At 39.6% G+C, this 21,479-nt stretch overlaps 1 protein-coding gene across 2 annotated transcripts in view; it reads left to right on the top strand.

The window, feature by feature from the left end:
• Nucleotides 1-21,479, top strand: part of SOX5 (SRY-box transcription factor 5) — a 285,279-nt gene that overhangs the window by 126,726 nt on the left and 137,074 nt on the right. For both annotated transcript variants that reach the window (XM_034062939.1, XM_034062938.1), the window contains exons 4-6: nucleotides 1,642-1,728; nucleotides 15,157-15,329; nucleotides 17,745-17,813. In XM_034062939.1, coding sequence (XP_033918830.1) covers nucleotides 1,642-1,728; nucleotides 15,157-15,329; nucleotides 17,745-17,813 — 329 coding nt within the window. The remainder of the gene's footprint in view (nucleotides 1-1,641; nucleotides 1,729-15,156; nucleotides 15,330-17,744; nucleotides 17,814-21,479) is intronic.

Genomic DNA, 21,479 nt, shown 5'->3' with positions numbered 1-21,479 from the left:
GCAGTCCCGGTGATCGGGTGCGCGATGAGCTCACGGAGCAACCAGTGCTGCGAGAGCCTGCCGCTCGCAGAGCAGGAGCACGCGTTTGTATAGGAGAGACAAACTGGAGGGTTGCGACGTGTATAACGATGTTAGGGGAGGGGGGAATCTCCCGTGCTGCCAATGGGACCCGCTATTGCAACGCCGGCAAATGAGCGGGGGGGTGCTGGAAAGCGTGCCCCCGCCGCTGTAGTTAGTTATACGTTACTATTACACTGCTGGTTTAACGGGAGTTTGGGCTCCTTCGGGTGTGAGAGATGCTTTGCAGAGCGAGAGAAAGGCCGACCCGGCGAACCTCTCAAACATATCCTCCCCCCTCGGAAAGCCTCGGCGGAGCTTCAAGGTGTGGCTTCAGAAAAGGGAGGCGGAATTAGCCAAACAAGATAATGAAGGTTGCTCGTAATGGTTTTTACTGTGGGGAGAATTAACCAGTTGCTAATAATTGTATGGTCTCTAGGCCAGACGGTCCCTTTGATAAGTTAACATGTACTCCCTTTATGCTCCTGGTAGGGGGTAAACAAATGCCTGAACAAATACAAATACACATAAACACCAATGTGGAGAATAGCAGTATATGTCTTAGATCCAGATAATAAGTGTGGGTATTGTTATTTAGATGGCGCATACTGGGACACTTATCTTTTAGTACACTCCATTTTCGAACTGAATGCAGTGCTAATCGTGGGATTGAAAGCTATTGTAATTGTGTACCCATCTAAATGCTGACAAGAATATACAATTACATTGTTTGGAATTGAGTTTAATGTTCTCTGAATTTTATTAGCATTTATATTTACTTATGCATTAAAATTCCATACAAAGAGGGGTCAAAATACAAGAGTTATAAATATCAGACCTATCCACACCCTCGCTGCATTTTGCCTGCAAATACTGAACACATTTATTTTATTTTATTTTTAAAGGGAGCGATAGGATCTGAAATGAGCAAATAATGGGTTTCCATTCTAAGCAGTGCCTTTTCTCCCTCTGGATTTTGCAATCTTTTAAAGCTTTTTTCATACCCAACTTTTTATTATTATTTATAATGTGCGTGTTACCGGCAAATCTTTCCACAGTATGCTTACCACCACACGATGTTTAAACACACATTATAAAGTGGATGTGATTGTAAAGGCTCAGAGGGATATAATTACATGTAGCAGATTTAGGAGCTAATTCTTTGCTTCTCTCTCTCTTTCTCTCTCCCTCTCTCTTTACTCTGCATTTTATCAACATAATTATTTTTTGACTGCAGACTAACACCCAGACATTGACAGGCATCCATTATAGGCAGCAACTTGTTCACCAAATTGAAAAACAATGAAGTGCAGGTTTATATGTGCCCATTGTCATACAGAATTACCGGGGCTTTGTTCCATAAGAGGAAAAAGCTAATGGTTTTGAAACAGCAGGTGACAAAACACTTTTTTTTCTCTCTTTTTTTTTCCTCCTCCCTTCTTATCAGTTTGTTGATGAAGTCATTATGAACTGGGGCCCAGAATAGGGTTGGCCTTATTTTTAGCAGATAGACTTTTAATGAGTTCTATTGTGAAGACACTCATGTTGATTTGCTTCCATTTCTTTTCCCCCCCCTTCGCTCAGAAACACCCAGTATTGAAAAGCTACTATCAAAGGACTGGAAAGACAAGCTTCTTGCCATGGGATCAGGGAACTTTGGAGAAATAAAAGGTAATGCTGTTTCTGTGCTAAAGCAATTTGAGAATGAATATACAGATATCACTGGCTTTAATGGAACTTTGTTTGCTTCTCTTCCCCTCCCCTTGGAACATCGTCATTTGGGCCTTAAATGAAATGTATGCTCTCCATCTGTGCTAATAGAAATAAATGAAATGGTATATTACCCTAAGTGAATGAACTTAAAGCTTTTGTTGCATATATCATTCTGTGTTATAAGAGGACACGTCCTGTTGCAGGATTGGGGGAAAAAAAGCAGTCAATTCACATATCAAACACAGGCTTATGTGGTATCAGAGTATAGCAAAGCTGAGCTTCTGAAATCTGAGGATGATAAGAAGTCATTTTTTTAATTTCTAGGCAAATTTTGGTATTGTATTTTTTATTTTATTTATTTTTTTACTTCTTTGCACGTAAGAGAAAGAAAAATAAAAAGAGCAAAGTTTGTGTAATGATACCTCTAGGTACCAAAATTAGTCAGTGCAGATTTTAAAACACAGCGTACAACATCTGTGCACTAAAGCATGTTCTTTTAAAGCCGTACTCCAGAAGGAAAATGACAGAATTTGACCACTCTCCAGCAGCAGTAGCTTTTGCTTTGCCAAGATATTTCCCCATTTTATATCTGTGAGGTCATTTTAGGGAACCTGTAGTTGTTTGTTTTCGTGTAATTTAATATCTTTATAATTCTTTCTTAATGCTTGTGATGAGGAACTGACTCAAAATACATGTGTGTCAGAAATGTTAGTTTTCAGGGCAGCCATTATCACTCTGAAAGGAAACAGTGACTCTGAATCTTCTCCCATTTATATCAGTGTACATCTGGAGTAGCAGAATTGAAGCCAGCGTTGTTCTGAAAATGTGAAAGTAGAATGAGATTAAAATTAAACCCTTCTTTTACTGGATTTTATTTCTCTCCATTACTTTTGGTTTGTTTGCTTACTGATGTTGTCCCTGATTGCTAGATCTTCATTTAGTCAGGCTCCCAAACCTTGTACCTGACAGGTTTAAGGACCTTCTGTACAAAACGTAGGCATTAGTCAGTAAAGAATACATGCCATGCTCTCAGAAGTTAATGTATTGCTACATGTGCAAAGATAGTATTATTTTGATTAGATGTGCCTTCCCACTTATCACCGATAAGCCACCAGCATTAGTTTGCACTAGTCCGCTGACTTACACAAGTAGGAAAGTATGTCACTTGTTTCCTCTTGCTTCTCCCTAAGAGGCCGTAATTCAAAAATATATATTCATTACATATGTAGAATAACTTTATAACAGAATATAATGCTTTGGCCCTAAATAGGCTGAAATACTATTATTATTATTATAATAGAGGGCCAAACCTTGGGTTCTATCTTGCCACTGAGCACTCTGAGTACATAAAGCAACAGGCCATTAAGAGGTGGGGTAGACACTGGGCTTGTCTGAGTTCTGGTTTTGAAAAGCCTATTGTTTTAAAATACCATCATTATCTGCCATACACTGATGAATCTTTAAGATGTTTCAGGCAAAAAGTATACAGGCAGCTTTCATACCCACTTTTGGGTGTGTAGTAAAGCAGTTCTTGCATGTTGACTGGAGCCTCTTTAACTCTTGATATGCCAGAGCCTGTAGAAAGACTCCAGTGATTCTCCTCTGCTGCCTTTGGACTCGGTAAAGCTGCTCTGAGAAGTGCTGTGCGCTGAGGAGGCAGTCTGTTCCCAGTCCCTATGATCTTGTTCTGTTGGAGGGCAATCTTTTTTTCTCCCTCCCTCTCTTTCCCTTTCACAAGCTAAACTTGAAAGCAGCAGCAGCAGCTATAAGCTAGCACGAAAGAAACTCAACGGTCCTTTCAGTCTTGCCCAGGGGGAGGATGGGGAGCTACAGTACAGCCTCAAAGAAGAGTTTTCTTTGCTTTAAGTTTTTGGTTTTTAGCTTCATATTTTGAACACAAGTCGGGTTATTGTTCTGCAGCCCTGTTGAAAAGCCTCACATCTGAGGCTTTTTAGTGCAACTGTGGTTCTGTGGTCGGGGGCATGGTTATTAGGTGTTTGGATCAGGTTTGGCAGTAAGCTGTGAAAACAGGCACTGGTTTATTTTTCCTACTGACTGCCGTGACAGTTGCAATTATTGTCCATTGTTCCTAGGTGGCTAGAAAGGAGGGAGGATACAATAGAGCATTGCCCTCTGGGGGTAAATGAATTTGACTTACAGGTTCTTGGGGGGTCAGGCAGACTGATTATTTAGTGCCCAGGAATGCGGTTTTCATGGCACCGCCAGCCATGAGCGGCCAACAAACAATGGCTCAGCTGTATTGCAGCTGTATTTAGTGAGGCAACATGAAAGGTGTGCAAGTTGAGCTGCTTTATACTTGCAAACGCGTGTACAAACACACATATATTATGCTAGAAAATGTTTTTTTGTCCTTCTGTAGGAACGTGGATTTATTAAGTTTTCCAGTTGTGATTTTTTAATTAACTTGCCTCTATATTTGGCCTGGCAGCTGCATTTACCCCCTCCTCTCCCATTTCTCTATGAGTGATATTTGGAAACCCCGCACAAGTAGTGTCTTATTAATACCCCCTGGAATGTGGACAGCACTAGAAGCTGTGCTGCCCAACTGTCTTATGCACTGAATTGTTTTCTCCATTTAACCATTCAGAACTTCATTGTGTTTTTCATTAGATCTGGGGGAGTTTTAGTACATCATGTGCTAAAGTCTCTGCACTAGGCTACATATTGTTAGTGCCCAGGTTTGTGCTACTGAGGTTTATTCTAAGGAAGAGATTAAAAGAAAGGGAGATGGAGTGGAAGGCCTTATTTTCTATTAGCGTTATTTCCTTTAAATTCAAGAGCAGTAATATTTTATTAAAGATAGATGAATTGGTGAATGGCTGGAAGTAACCAGACTCCTATGGTTTGTATTCAGTTGTTCCTTTTAGTGGCTTTGTTACTTTGGGCAGCTACTTTAAGCCTCCCATTCTTCATCTGTGTGGCTGTAAAATGGGAGAACCATTACTGAGTATCTGCAGAGGCCTAGCAGCAAGCTTCAGAATCACAGTTACAAGGATCTATATTTCATTCCAGGGCTTGACTGAAAGGTACTGCAAAGGAATACTCTTATGTTTAAAATTGGACTAATTCTATATCCTTTCATATCTGTAGAAAGTTTAGGTCAAATGCTGTTTTATTTAGAGGTAGTCTGGGGCTAAATAAATAAAACAAGTTTGGCACTGGAGATTTCTTAAGAAATTTTGGTTTAAAATCTGTGGAATTTTTACTCAGTTCAAAACAGGTCAGTCTATAATAAAACTCCCCAAACATGCCTTCAAATAGAAATATTCTAAAGACTGTAAAACTGTGTATTGAATTGGTTAAAGCCTGTTCAAACTTACTTATATCCATCGTATTCAAGAACAGGGCTCAAAAGGCCTCTGGATTATTCATGGATAATGCAGTTTATTGGATTCAGTGGAGCAGAGAGAACTTCAGGTCTCAAACCGATCATCTAGAGGAAGGAAAATTACACCCCCTTTCTGCTTTCAGCATAGCTGCCTGATACGTATGCAGTACAGGGTGAAAGTGGTTGCTTTCCTGCACAGCATCGTTACCAGCTGCAGCAGATGCAGTGTGTAGGGCAGGCCATGGATAGAAAGAAGTGCAAGAAGCCTGTTTCCACACTCGTCAGGGACTGTGTCCATCCCTATACTTGGAAAATTAACACGAAACTTCTCTTACACACTGATGTTGGGCCTCCTCTGAGCAGCCTTCACATTGGTTCTGGCCCCTCAGGTGCACCATGAGGTGCACAGTCTGGCTAGTGCCGATGTGAGTGAGGCTGCTCTAACCATTATGAGAACGCTTTTTAAAGCCTCCCCTGTGTACACAAAGCTTTTCTACTAATCTTGTCCATCTCTTGCTTATCAGGGGTTGTCAAGAAACAATAACACATATTTTATATGTTCTCCACTTAGCTAATTTTGAATAGGTGTGTGAAACAAAAGGCTAAACTGACTTTTGTTTCCAATCTGTCTGAGGTGGTTTTCTGTTGAAGTGAAAGCATTGTTAATAGTGATTGTGCCTGAGTCTGTCAAGAAAGACCGGGCAAGCCTGAACCTGATATTTGTGTTGTTGTTGTTTGAAAATCCTTTCCTATTGTGCAGGTTAGTTCCTAAACAACTCAGGTGAAGAGTTTGCTGCACTTACTGTGAAAGGGATCCTCATTAGGGTAAAATCAGCTCTGTGTTGTGTTCACTTAAATGTAGGTGACTCCAAAGACTGTTCTGGAGTAACCACTGATTTATGAATGTAATTGAAAGCAAGATTAGCCTACCAATTCTAATCTTTAATGCATGATATCACACACATTTGTTGTGTGCAAGAAACTGGGTTCCAAGTCATGTGAAGTATCACTGCAGGTATTATCAAGCTGTGTTTGATGTGCGATAAAGCTGTGTTTGCTGGAAACTGATTTTGCTTCTATGCTCAGAAGATGGGGCATGAGAGAGTAGGCAGTGAATAGTCTTACAACTGCCAATAATGGATAAAGAGAAATAATCCATTCAGCGATACTATAGCTCATCAGAGCCCATGAATTAAAGACATATGTTGTGTAGATTCAATGTATGGATTAAAATGGATAATCTGGTAGGTGACACACAGAATCTTGAGATAAGTGGGCTATGCAGATTCGGTATATGGATTGTGATGGATAATTCCATTTAAGTAATGCTGGACAAGTTGAAGACAAGTAAGCTTCGGGTAGTGCTCAGGTTATGTGCAGTAATCCAGTGAGTGACACTTTGGATCACATAATCTGTAAACTGAAGAGAAGAAAGCTGGGGATTCTGCATTTAGATGTGGACAGGAGGAAGGAGGGGGAAAGGGAGAGAGATTATTCATGGGGAATACACTGGGTTTAAACCTTTGACTAATACAGCACAGATCCCCAGGAGATGTGTGAAAGCTGCACACTTCCTTACGAGCTGTGTGAATTTTGCATTTGCAAATTAATGGTTGAAAAATGTTTGCAAACTTGTGTCAGATGTGGATGTTTTACATTATTTTTGGTGGGTAGTATTGTATTTGGAGTGCGGAGAGAAGGAGGGTGAGAGTCATAAGTGAAGGAGGTAAGATATGTCTGGTTGTCAGCTTCTGACTGTGATAAATTCAATATTTATTTCAATCTACTTAGTATCATCTTCTCTGATTATTTTTGGGGGTGTTTAATAGTAGCAAATTGCTGACAGTGAGCTTTAGTCCTTTGTTAATATGTCAAAAAGGGGGGGATGGGAGCCTGCCCAGTGGCACATAGGGAAACCTAAGTTTGGAGAGGAAATTTGGCAGCTGCCAAATAAATAGTGGAGGTTGATCATAATGCAATGTGATACTCTCAGTCTGCAGAGAAGTAGACAGTGCCAATTGAGCCACACCAACACAGAACTTCCTTCAGGCCAAATGAAAGCCTGAAATGGAGATTTGGCTGGATGGAGCTGCTTCCATTTGACCCTAGAACGGGAGGTTAGCTGAAAGTAATGGAAGGGAGGTTGGAGGAATCTTTTTTAAAGCATCAGAAATGCAAAAAATATGAATTTATGGCAAAGCACAAAATTTGGGCTGTTTTGGATTTTTTTTAAGTTTTTTTACACAAAGGTACTTAATAAAAAAAATGAGGTTCCATTTTAGCAACTTTTATTTTTAAGAAGTGGTTATTAATAGGAAAAATGGAATAAAATGGAATTAATCAAAGTAGCAAATACCAGTGGCTATATTTTGTTTGCAAATAGGAGGTGAAATGACTATGTTTTAAAATTGACCAGAGGGTTGGATTACAAAAGGGACCTAAAGCAGTTACTCTTTGTACTAAAATGACTTGAAAGATGTGCTGATAGAGATGAATGTTGCTGAGCTACAACTACCAGTTTGTCAAAACAAACCAAATATACTTACACGTACATATTTTTTACTGTTTTTCCTGCTGCTGCATGGAATTCCAGCAGCAATGCTGTTTCTCTAGCCCAGTTCTAGCTTGTTGTCTAGACAGTAAAACAATGAATAACCTCGGAGAACTAGTCTCAATAAAAATATTGTCTATTCCTTTTGTAACCTTGACAATAAGTTACTAACCAGGTTGAATACCAAGCTTTATTTGCAGTCTACTGACAGCAAATAAAGAATGCTCAGTGACAACTTCTTTCCAGCGTTGCGAAATAGTAATGTGCTGGTCTGTTACAGGCAGACGGCGAAGTTGTTGTCCCCACAGAATATTAGTTCTTGAGGGTAGTAATGGCAAAAGATGGTAATTGTTCATCGTTTGTTTTTATTCATTCTGCAAAGTCTTCCACTGAAACCTGAAAGATTAAGACTGTCTGTATGCTGAAATAAAGAATTTCCTGCTCACTTGCTGTTCTAAAAAGGATTTTTATTTGTCAGAGAAGATGCATTACATAAATCTGTAGGTACAGGCAAATCAGTTTGAATTCTGGGCTTTTTCTGATTTCTTTTTCTGGTGGCTCTGGCTTGCTAAGTAAAAAGCAGTCAGAAAGTCTTCTTTTATTATGCTGACTTCTCATATCAATCAGATGAAGTAATTTAATTTAGTAAGGTAGGTAGTTGTAAGTGATGGCAGTCATTGTGTAGTAAAGTTGGCTTAAATACTTGATGAAAAATGCCAGGTTTTCGATGTTTATGTCCTGACAGCTCTAAGATTTACTGGCCTGAAAAGCTATGTGCCAGTCCATAATAAAACACTTTCTGAAGTATTGATTAGGGAAGCATCAAGGGAGTTTGCACACGTGTGCACAAGCCCATACCACATCCACCCACCAACACATAGGAGCAAGTACATAATTTCAAGTATAAACTGATTTCTTGGTCATAAACATTGAATATTTCTTTTCAAAGATAGAGGAAATAAGAGTTTAAATTCTGAACTTACCTTAGCCAGTTAGATCTGTTTATCAGACTATGTTTCCTGAAGGCATGTAACATCAGCTCCCCATTGCCTCACACGTACAAATTCGGGTGACGCCAGCAGCACAGCTGGCTGTGCAGCAAGGGGAGAATACTCCTCTTTAAAAGTATCATGTTATATATATATATTTTAGGGGGAGCATGACAAAGATTAGTTTTCTTTTAAGTAGATGAGTAGGTGACCTGTCTATTTTACTTTCCTGATTTACTTACTGAGCAGAATAATGTTACGTTTGGATTTGTGATGTGGCAAAGTTAAAATTGGGGTGGGGAGTGGAGAAAGAAAAATGGTTGATAAGGGGATGAGAATGAAGCTCTCAAGAAAAGGTACTAGAATAAAAACCTCAAGAAAAGATACTTGGGGTTCTTTCTTTCAACTCCTGGTATTTTTATTTACTCTTTGGATAGGGTAATGTTAACGCTGGTAGCAATTTAGTTCTGCTGAGGTCTGTTTAGTGAATAGGCTGTTCAGTTTGAAAAGCCTCCTTCTCAGCTCTTTTTCAGTTTGGTATCAAAACCGTTAAGTCCCTAGCTTAAAAATCACACTGAAACAAACTGCACCTCTGCATGAAGTGGTTGGAGGTGGCTCAGTTTTTAGCTGATGTATAGGTTGTAGCTATGACCTCATCACACCGTTACACCAAAGTTGCACAGGAACTGTATTGTGTCATAGTTCTGTTGCTTGGTGAGGTGGATGGCATCAATAATTGTTAATTCGTAGGGTCTCTTTTGTCTAGAAACCTACCTGTTACCAAACCAGGTCAAGCAAACTTTTAAATATGTATTTAACATGGGTCCTGTTAAAGTCAGCGGGGAAATTCTTGGCCTTGCTGAAGTAGTTCTGCTGGTGATTTGAGAGAGGCCAGCAATAAAACAGCTTACAGTGAGTAAAGTTAAGAATGGCTTTAGGCAAGTTTCTAAACACCTCTCTTTTCACTTAAAAACAGTAACAGAGACCCCTGCCTTTCTGCCTGCTCACAGTCTTTGAGAAGATCAGCTGGCTAATGCTTTGAAATTAAAGGTGCTCTATATGGGATGCTCTAGTTGTTATTTTCTATCTTGATGTTATTTGAATACAGAGAACTTCAGAATACTCTTATTTCCATTTCATTTCCCCCCCCCCCAGAAGCTTTGTAGATACAGGAGGATTTTTCTTCTTTTGTAACCGTAGTTAATGATACAGACGTAAAACAATATTATTGTCTCTTCCAGGCTTTGTACTCGCACATTGTTTTCTTTGCTTTTCCTTTGAAAGACAGATGCTGACAGTTCAAAAGTTATTTACGCAATTACTTTGATAGTAAACTGAGTCAGGGGATAAATTCCCCTTTTTGGGTGTGCGTGAGCGTGCACGTGAGCACCCCAATTGGTAGCATTCCTAGCAGTTTAATTGAGACCTGTCAGAGGGATTGAACAGAGCCTCACCACGTCTCTGCCTCTTGCAGAATACGCTGGGTGCCGTGCAGCTGCGAGCGGATCTGTAGGCTGGCTGCAAGCAGATACTCTCATTGCTTGAGCATTTGCAGCAAAAGCTTAAAATGCCTGTTAAAGAAAATATTGGCTTTCCTAATTTCTCATTTACATTCTCATTCTGTCTAATAAATTATAATAAAGTATTTACTGTTTTGATCGCAAAAGCGGTTTCTCTGCCTTTTTTTTTGCTTTGGTTCTGTTTTGGGTGGATATGCCAAGGTTTCTCCTGTTCGTTTTCTCACTTTAAGTGTGTCATTTGGTCATATTGGTGTCTTCATTCTAATGTTTATTAAAATGTTACTGTCACTGCCAGTCTGAGACTGTGAATCAGAACTAAGAATGTGTAATAGTTTATTTCACATTTGAGTAAATTTCTTTTACTACTTAAACACTATTATGGATAGTGTTGATCTGAGATGAAGTTTAGGTTTGGCGATACAGAATGCCACTAATTTGAGTCTTCTTTTATTGCCATCTGCTGTGGGTGTTGCATCCACAAACATGTTGGGTTTTTTTTTTCTTTCTGAATCTCTTTTTGTGGTGATGGAGAATAAACTGATGCATCTGGAAAGCATCTTTTCTTGGGCCATTCACTCTATCAGCTTGTAGTGTATACTCTGATGCAGTGATGGAGTATAGGAAAAAGTGCATGAACACCTACAGCAATCTCCTGAAAAGCAGGTGGATTGGTGGTTAAAAGATTTGTTAAACATAAAATGTGCAATATCTGTTTGTTGTGGATCTGATGATAATTAAGAGTAATTTTTGAGGCAGCCATTAATGTAAGCCACTCTCCTTTTGCTCCTCACTCAATAGCAGTGTGATGCGGTCTAGCTTATGTCAAGTTGTACTCTGCAATAACGGGCACTTGTTCTTTCTCCCAGCCATGCTGCAACTGTATGGACAGTGCATGTAGAGTACAGGCCACCTCCAGAACCATTCCCAGCTCTGTACTACTCGAAGAAGCTCTAAGTGAGTTTAGTAGTGAAGTGGCTGAAAGTAGCTGCTGGGGCTGGTGGCTTTTACTCACTGAGTTTTGCCCCCCATCCCAAATCCTAGCAGTTTTAGCAGTCATATGGATAGTTCATTAATTCCTGAGTAGCGTAATTTAAATGACTGTCTTTATGTGGTTGATGGTTTAAAATACTGATGCTTTTTGCCCTGTAAGCTACAGGATTCTTAAAATGGAAATCCCTTAGCTGCCAAGACACTTCACATGGTAATAAAAGTTTAGATCTCATGCGGTTTAACAGAGAAAATAATGCTAATAGCACAGAAGTCCACCATCCTTGCCTGCCCACAATCTACAGCACCTAGAAAGGGATACAAAAATGTCAGCTGGTGTTCTAACTGCAGCTTGTTTTAATACACTGGGAAAAATTCCTGTCACTGAGTGTCCTTGTGTGGTGACCAAGTTCTTGCCCTCAGCTGACCATTAGATAAATAGCATCAAGTACCATTTGGCCTTCATTTGTTATGTAAACTAAGTAACTTATGAATGGCAGCTGTGAAATGGCAGTTTTGTTGGCCTTTTTCATGGAAGAAAAGGTGTGCTAGGTAATAGGGGTAACATAAAAAATACCAAACTTACTCTAAATGCACAGATCAAGATAGTCTCATTCAAGTACTTGTTTTTAATCTCCATACTTTTATAGGCCACCAGTTGTCTGCAAGAAACCTCAAATCTATTTGTAGCTCATTGTCAGTGGGGCTTATACAACTGTGTGGGTAAAGCAGGGGGAAATCTACCCCAAAACTCGCTGTCTCCCAGTAGACCTACACATCTGATCTCTGCTCTGATTTTGTGCAGGCCACTTGAGATGATGGCTGTCCGAGTACTTAGTTAGCAAGGAATAATACCTTAAAGAATTGAAATCATGAAGTTATTGGAAGATGGGCTAATCACATGGAAATAAAATACCTACTAAGCCATGTTTTCCAGAAATTATTCTCCAACACCAGATATCTTTTTCAAGTTGACAGTGATAAATTCTCCCATTCGGGTTATTAACAAACTGAAATTACTTACTAAATATGATGCAAAGTGGCTGCCTTTTGTCAGACTCTTCCCACTCCATTTTTTAAGCCAAAGGAATTACGCATTGTGCTTACTAAATTAGTATTTAAAGTGCACTCCCTTCGGACATCTCAAGTTTTCTTTATAAACCGAGTCTGGTAGAGTTGTCCCAAGCGGCACAGTCATGGTGTGCCTCGACCTGCAGCGCCTGCAGCAGTGCTTCCTTGCCCTGACCACTTGCTCTTCGTTCACCCTCCCTTTGCTCTCATTCCCGCAGTTCAAACAAAGCTGTTGTGTTCTGGGGAAGGTTTTTGCTCCTCTCGTGGTGAATGGTACTGCCTAATGAGCCACATTAGATGGGTGTGCAGGTGATCCGTGTCGTGGTCAGGGTGGTGGCATGTTCTGTGCTCTCTTTGGAAGCGCAGCCTGAGCTTTGCAGCGCAGGGCTGGATATCAACATCTCTTTTTTGCTGCTGTCGGTAACTCTGTGACCCCTTTGTCTGTCAGTTTACACATATGGAAACATTTTTCCACCTTTCAAAGGTGTGGTAGGGATTAATTTAACTTTACAAAGTGCTTTTTGATTCCCAACTGAAAGCTACTGTAGGAGCTCAAAATACACTGATGAACCAGTACTGGCTGAAGACCTTTGATGTGTGTCAGTGTATTTGTCAAACAGTTCATTTGACAGTGATTTCTTTTTGCTTACCCTGACTTTAGGACTAAGCCAATCTTGTGTGTTCCTTCTCCCTCTATGTCCCACTCCCCTCCTCTTACACCCACTCACCCTCAGTAAAAATTTGGAATAAAGTATCCACTGGGTAAATAAATACTTAATTTTCAGATGTTTCAGTGTTCTCAGCATGTTATACTGCCAGTATCAGTATACTGATAGTCTTCATTAGGGCAACATTACAGTGAACCACCATGCTTTCCACAGACAGGGAAAGGAAGAGACTGCCTTCTACAATCATTCTTCTATGCCACTTGGAAACACTGCACCCTCTTTCCTAGGGAAAAACAAAGGAACCATGGAAGAGAGGCATAGATATGTTTGGTTAATTGTATGGCCAGGTGGCAAATGCACTACTTGTAGCAGTTCTGTGTCTCCAATGTTTGAAATAGAAATCTAAGTTAAAAGTGTTTTCTTCAGCAGTGTTAATATTTTAGCACTATCTTCCATCCTTTCTCACAGCTTTTAACAGAACAGGTTTAAAGTCCTATGGTTTCTGTTTCAGTGTGTTTCTCAAGTTTCCAGCTTGTACCTCAGGTTTTTTTTGATACTGTATCTGAGAATATTCTGTTGTAGTTCTTTGTTACATGGTGAGAATATTTTCACATAAATCCCTAGCATCTTAATAAAAAGTTAATTGAGTTGCATTTCCTTTATGTGAAAATACTGATTCTTTCTGGTTTCCCACTTGTATATGGCTGTCAATAAATGTACTGAAGGGCTAGGGCTTGGCTAAAATAGCAAATGGGATGTTGCTTGTGAGTGCAAGGTTGAAATTAATAGAATGTAAATTAAACTATCAAGCAGAGAGCCCTAATAGTGCCACCTCTAAGGCTATGGTATAGTGTTCCAAAGAAAGCAGTAGATGATTCACCATTTCAGACATTTCAATCCAATCTAGAAAGCTGTAGTAAATATATTGTAGGGAACATTCCTGCACTGGCAGGGGGGTAGACTAAATGAGCTATTACCAGTAGCTCTTTTCCATGTCTGACTGATAGTTGGCTAGGAATATGTTTGGTGTAGTCGCCAATTTTTCTCTTTTTTTCTTCTTTTTTCGCTTGGAGAGCACTGGTGACATTGGCAGAAGAATGCTTCCTGTGTTAGAGAAAGGTCTGTGTGGCAGGGCTGTCCCAAAAGCAGCCTATTTTCAGAGGAGGAATAGACACCGACAGCCTGAATCCTTTCTTAAAGCTGTTTTAGAAAGGGTTTCATAGGATCTGACTCATGTGAGAGGGTGTGGTGGTATTGGAGATATCTGTGGATTAACTGCTAGACATATTTTCTGGTCTTATAAATTCAAAATCAAATGATCCTGGGTATGCTAACAGTGCCATTTTTTGTTCTGGTGTATGATTCATAGCTCATTGATTTTTCCTGGAATGTTTTCTTCCCTTCCCTTGCAAACATTGTCCTTCTGGGTAGAAGGAGAATTTGTTACTGAGAGCGAGGTAGTCAGTTACTCTGTCTGCTGAACTCCCCTGTAAAAACCATCTATGATAGTACAAATGAGAGAGGAGATGAGTTGTGTTTAACTCAGTTTTTCTGGTTGTTGATGCCAGGCTTTTTCCTTTAAAGATATTCAGTAGTGGCAGCAACAGCCATAGGAGTTATTGGCAATTCAAATACTATATAATTTCATCCTAATCAGGGCAGCTGTAGATTATATAGCAGGTAGTGAGTGTCCTGACAGCTGTTGTGTGCTGCGCTGGTAACAGTGAGAAGGCTAGGCTGGGGAGTGGGAGAGTTATCCTGTACCCATGAGACTTCTCTGCTTCCCTTTGATTGATGTTAATGCACACCTTACAGTTTCTGTAGGCATCAAAAGCATTGATGAGGCTTTGTCACCAGCTTATGACAAAAGTGTAATTGCTTTTCAAAACAGGAAGTGTTGATTTTGATCCCCATGAAAGGTAAACAATGTTTAACATTTGAAACTCATAAAACAGGCAGGATTTTCCCCCTATTAATCTGATAAAAAGGCAAAAAAAAAGAAAAAGATGAAAGGGCAAAACAACATTGAAGGGCAACACCAGCTCAAAGCCTGTGTACAGCATTACTCTCCATGGCTCAGTTTCCTGTAGAGGGACAGGTCTTAATGTACAGAACCTTGCAGTATGCTGATGCATTTTACTTCTAATAGGACTTTGCTTGTGGTGAAGCTGCGGAATAAAAACCTGGCTAGCTCTAAATTTCCTCTCTTCTCTTTACCCTTTTTTTTCTCTTCTCACCATATGATGTGCAGGGACTCCAGAAAGCCTCGCTGAGAAAGAAAGGCAGCTCATGGGTATGATCAATCAGCTGACCAGTTTGCGAGAACAGCTGCTAGCAGCTCATGATGAACAGAAGAAACTGGCTGCATCACAGATCGAGAAACAACGCCAACAAATGGAGCTGGCTAAGCAGCAGCAAGAGCAGGTGAGTGATTATTAGAGTGGCTTTCAGCTTAAATAATCTTCTTCCCAGTAGTTTATCTTTCAGGGCTGATACTATCAAGTTTGCTCTCCACCCAAATTTCTTTTCCCATTTATCTTTTTAGTTGAAGAAGTTCCAACAAAAACCTATTGGAAGAATGCTTTAATTTACAATATATAAAATGATGCTCTTTGTTTTATAAAGATAGACCTTCCATTTTAAAGCTATTCTCTTCCAATAGTTTGGGGTTTTTTTAATAAGTGTAAATAAGCATGCAAATTCAGCCCTCCTGAATAACCTTCCAGTGTTGCTTGAATTCAGTGATGCTGAACAGGTATGAAAGGAACAAAATGCAGCACTTGGATTGTAATGTGAGAAATGAAATGTTGGTTTTGCCAACTCTGGAAGAAAGTGGGGGGGAAGAATATAAAGTCAGTGAACAAGTGTGACTTTTTCTTCTACATGCGAGGGGCTTGATTTTCAGCACTTGCAGATATGCCCTCCACTGACAATGCAAATGTTTTGACATGTGAACAGTTCCAATGTGCATACATGGATACATAACATTTTATACAAGAACATAACTTTTCTAATAGGTCTACACCATGCAAGTTTCAACAGAAATGAATGTTTTTATGCCTGAACATGAGCAGAGAATAGACATCTGGTTTAAAATTTTGTGAAAAGTCCATCCTAACACTTGTTATCTGAAAGCATTTTGGTCTCCCAGACCCTTAATTTCAGCTTGTAGTGAAATTTGAGTCTATATCATAGAATTGCAGTTACATGAGTTTTATTAAGCTCACAGAATTCTTTGAAACCTGTCGTAGTTGTTATACTTCAGTGGTTGTGTTGTACCAAGCAAGTCTGAAGTTTCTAATCTACTGCTGATATACTCAGACATTTCAGCCTTGTTTTTCCCTGGTTTTGATTATTTAAAAACCTGATCTTAAATACTGTGTATTTTGGCCTCATACCTGAAATAGCACATAGGGAGAACAGGAGAAGTGGCTTAGCTATTAAACTAGAGAATTTGTATCACACTTCTGTTTGCACGGAGAAGGTAGATGAAGATGTGAAGGTGGAACTGTTAAGATTCTTCCACGAGAGACATCCTGCAGGAGCTATGTCCCTTGCCCTACCTTTTAAAGTTGCTATTACTACAGGATGGCTGGATGATCTGAAAGCGAAAAAGAAAATGGAGAGAATGGATAAAAGCAGTTAGAAATCCTGAAGGATTTCTTTTAATTCAAGAAATTCTGTGTTATATAGAAATTATAATAAACAAACTTAAAAGGTATTGAAAAAAATTGTTTGCTTGCTTAAAGCCAAGGTGTAGAAAGAAAACACTTATTTAAACTTCTGGATGTGAGGTTAACTGTGAGTGAGTGTTATGCTAATAGTTTAATAATAGCAGTGAAAGAAAATACCTAAGGGGAAGAATGCACAAAATTCCTCCCAGTAAGTATGTGTAAGTTCCCATCTGACCCTGTGATGTGTACACATACCACAGGGGAAGAGCAATACTCAGTGTAATGTTTGTACTGCTGTGCTAGCTATTCATGAGAGCAGAGCTTTTGTTATGGCTTAAACAAAAGTTTTTCAAGTTTGAGGTATATAATGACTTGTCTTCATCAGTTCTCTAAGAACTCTTAATTTGGTTCCATTACTGTATATAAAATGTATCTACATTAAGGTTCCCAATCTTTTAGTCAATGGAGTGGAAGGATCGAAGTCCTTATGGAAAACACACATGGCTTTGAGGGGAGACATAATGATGACTCCATCAGCTTCTGCAGATCAGCTTGAGTGTTGAGCTGTGTAGCCTTGCACTGCCTCCTTATTCCTTTTTAGCAGTTTTCCCAAAACGCAGTTCGTTGTGTCCCAAACCCAGTCTCTTTATGTGTTTCTGTGTGAAGGAAATACACACACTAACACTTTCCTCCTGGATGTCAGATTTCCTTTTTTCCTTTGTTTTTTTACCTTTTTAATAAGTGGTGCCAAACATAAAAAGGATATTGCTGTCCATCCTACTTACCTTGCCTTTCCTGCCTTTTCCTACTGTTTTCCATTTTCTCTGCCATCGTTGTTCTTTCTCCAGCAAGTTGGAGCAAATCAGTGCTCACTTTTTGGGTATTTTAGTAGTACCATTTCAGATAGTGAGAGAGGACATTTTTGCATCAGTCCCTCTGTTACTATCCAGCACAATATTTTCTGTAAGATCTCCTTTCACAATAGTATTGTTCCTGAACATAAGCCCCTTGCTTCAGTAGCCATCCAGGCAGCTGTTACCCACACTCAAAGGTTTCTTAGCTAATAGAGCAGTCTAAAGAGCCAAACAGAGTGAAAGTTTCCTATGTACCGACTGCAGGAATGATGATACATATCTCACATATCTTCTGTGCAATTTCTTCACAGATCGCAAGACAACAGCAGCAGCTCCTGCAGCAGCAACACAAAATTAACCTTCTTCAGCAACAGATCCAGGTCAGAGACCGCGTTTCCACCCATGCCCTTCTTATCTCTCTTTTCTCCTTTCATTTCCCCACGTTTCCCTCAGCCATTATTGTCATAGTGTCTTTGAGAATCTCTGCAGATGGCTCACATCTTACTTGTGGAAACAAATGAAGATGTTATCTGTCATTAAGCAAAAAGGGTCAATTTCTTGGAAGGCATTTCATGATTACACGGCTCCTGTAGGCTCAGGACCCACATGTGAGGGGAACTGGCCATGTGAGCAAGGGTTTGCAGGACCTCTTTCAGCTATAGATTCAGGAATGGCAAAAACGTTGCCAGAAAGAGTTGGATTGGAATGGGTCTCCTACAGCTCTTCAGTTGAGGTTTTGTGGAAGCAGTTCTGTTCAGTGATCTGTAATCGAGTGCACCTCCTTTCTGCTGCTCCAGGTGTTGAAAGTCTGGAAATATTCAATCCTTTGGGCAAAGTATTGTCTAAATGAGAAACTGGTCAAAAGGCTGCTTAGATTTAGAACAGCTGTGTAGGTCCTAGATATCTGCAGGTTTATTCTTAGTCGTAGAAAAAAGTTGTTAACCCATCATAACTAGTAACCTTGATTTAACCTCTTTTTGCCTTAAATTATTCAGAAGTTTCTTTCATGCCATTGACTGTTTTCATCACTTTTCTTCCATGTGTATATATGCATGCCCCTTCTTGGGGAATAATGGAGATTAGTTTGCCCATGAAGTTTTCACAGGATAACAAAGGAGGGATTTGACATTTCACAGGTATCTAGAATAGTGGTAAAATCTCTGGCTGTTTAATTATGCAGTTAAGTGTAGAGCAGTGCAAGTTGCTGTGGAAGTGGATGCTATGTTCTCTTAGTTCAGTAACAGCAGATTTTCTTTCCAAACCAGCTCTTTAATGTTTCAGAATTAATCACCTAAATACCCATAACTCATCTAAGAAAACTTAATTCCAGCAAAATCAGAAGAGTTGTATGGCTTCACACTAGAAATAAAAACTCCTCTATAGTTTCAGAGGATATTCTGTCTGTATCAGGACTTGCGTAACTATGGAAAACTTCTGGGGCAGGTCCACCCTGGTGTTATAAACAACCTCTATACAAGATGTGCTTTATTGAATATAATTTGGAGATGGATAAAGCCTGGCTTAGTCTTGGCCTCTGGGTGTTTATTTGGGGCTTGTTTTTTGTAGGATTTTATTTTGTTCTTTAAATGTGTATACGGGAAGGATTTCTTTTTCTTGCTGTGTCTGTAATAAGACCTTAAAAGAAAAATAACAATAGAACTTCTGCAATATCAAGGAAAGTATTTACAGTTTTAGCATGTAGCTGTGGCAGTGAGAGAGGAAGTTTTTTTATGAGTAGTGAAGGAAAATAAATTGAGGTAACATAATTTGACCCCGAGCCTTTTAAGTTTTAAGGCCTTGTAGATAAGGATGAAGTATGTCGTTTTTAGGGTAGTAGAGAACACTGATTATTGATAATGAGCTATAAAGCCTTTCATCTCTTGATCCCTCGTCCAAGTTTGACCTGAGTCAGTAGTAAATGAAATTCAGCTAGCTACCATCTGATCCAAGCTGCAAACCTAAGAAATGATTTGGAGATCTATGTCAAGGGATTTTGGATGAAATACTGACCCTGCTAAGGTCAGAATTTCACCTCCAGGGTCCCCTTCACACAAAACCCATCAGATTTGGGACACCCTGCTTTTGGATAGTCGCATGATAAAGGTCAGGAATTGAACAGGCAGAGAGACAATACCATCCTCTCATTCCCACAGAGATGATGGGTTTGTGGTGAGGTTTTGATTTTACTGCCTACCTCTTGACAGTTGTGTGGTCTGCATGGTCCTGAAGTCTCGCAAACCCTGAATGTAGTCCAATCACTGTGAAGTCACTGATAGGAAATAACATTTAAAATGAAGAAAATCCATATTGACAGTGAATACAAAGGAAAACATTTCTTCAACTAAGCAATTGCATGCTTAGTTGACTGTTAGAAGAAACAATTCCTGAAGAAATCTTCCTTTGTATACAAATGAAGACAATGAAGTCACCCTAGCATGCCCACGTTTAAAACAGTCTGTGAGTGTACAATCAGGTTATGGTAGGTGGAACGAAACTGTGACATGAATGTAGCTGTGAGTTCAGCTTTTATGACCTTGCCCTAATTAATCTAACAGGCTTCTGTCACATTGGCTCAGAGTTTTTAAATTGCATTAGATTTATTGACAGGGAAATATTCCTACAAAGTCTGGATAACTATTTGACTTATGTGCAACTAAATGATTAGGCTGCAGTTATAAACACAACCTATTTATGACAAAGGATTCGTTTTACTTGAGCCAATTTTTTCTAAGCTCGCAAGAGTTGCTGTAATTCCAGATAAATTATTACACAGAAAAAAGCTATTGAAATATTGTATTGAAAACATAATACCCTGAGGTTAAAAAAAAGCACAACCTGACTGACCCCGTGATTTATGACTCCTTTTTCTAAGTGTGCTAACTTGGAAACAGTTCCTTCTCTCCTTACCCCAGCATACAGTCACTGATAGACACACAATACATAAGCAGGGAGAGGCTGTGGCATGTTTCTCCCCCTTGGAGGACTGCAAATGCAGAGTATAACTACAGCTCAGTTAAACTAGCCACTTCTGTGATGCTGAAGAAAGATGTGTTAGCTACTTGAGCTTAGAAAAATGTACCTGGCATGTGAGTCTCTAATAGACATTATGTCGTTTTCAAGTCCATCTTTCCTGAATTAATGGGAAGGAGGTGTCACTAGTGCAGAAGACAAACAGCTTGGCTTCATATAGAGAGTTAAGCAAGGAGATGATACTAAACTGGAGAAAAGTTGCAGATTAGATTAAAGAATCTGTATGACCTCAAATTGCTAAAGTGTGATCTAGATAGGATTTTGTGTTTTGGCAAATGTTTATAGTTTTATTTTTCTGCTTTTCAGGATATTCTAGACCTAATTTGTGAAGAGGTTTGAGTTTCTTTGAATAATTAACTAAACCTCCCCCCATGTTATTTTATGCCCCTTTGGAATGCACTCTCCCATGCACATGTTTTCTGTTCTATTTAATCTTCGTGTGTATGTTACTGAAAAGGTTTTCACTTTAACCATTTCTGTCTGCTGAGTATTTGGGCTCTTCTCCTTTGCACACCTCATACTTGCTATGTTACCAGAAATTAAACAAATGCGTGTTCTGTCAACTCTTGTACATCAACAGCCTTGAAGATCTCAGGTTCTGTTTCAGAACTGCTCTGTAGTGATCTGCGGCTGCAAAACCAGCTGAGGAAAGAGCATGCAGACACCAAGTGCAGCTCAGCAAGTTCTTGGGCTAAATCTAGTTCTGCCCTTCAGGGCCTCAAGGGAGATCTCGTGGTGACCTCCTCATCTTTTGTGAGGCCACACACTGCTTCCTATTGTCCTTGCTCTATAACATGGCGAAGTCTGGGGCTCTGTAGCTGTCACATTGGTTGGACAGAGAGCAAAAGAAACCTGAAGGCTAGATGCTCCTTTTTCTTGATGCTGAGCTAGTCCCCAGGACAGGCAATGAGCATACGAGGTGTTCTGCCTTGAGGAGTGTCTCTGAGATGCAAAGTTGGTGCAGTTTACAACTTCCACTTGCTCAGAGGAAAAGTTTAGCCCAGGTTGATGATTGA

Source organism: Melopsittacus undulatus, chromosome 5 (assembly GCF_012275295.1).
Source record: "Melopsittacus undulatus isolate bMelUnd1 chromosome 5, bMelUnd1.mat.Z, whole genome shotgun sequence".
In the NCBI taxonomy this organism is placed as follows: domain Eukaryota; kingdom Metazoa; phylum Chordata; class Aves; order Psittaciformes; family Psittaculidae; genus Melopsittacus; species Melopsittacus undulatus.
The sequence above is the reverse complement of the archived record's forward strand: the minus strand, read 5'-3'. Positions and strand labels throughout refer to the sequence as shown.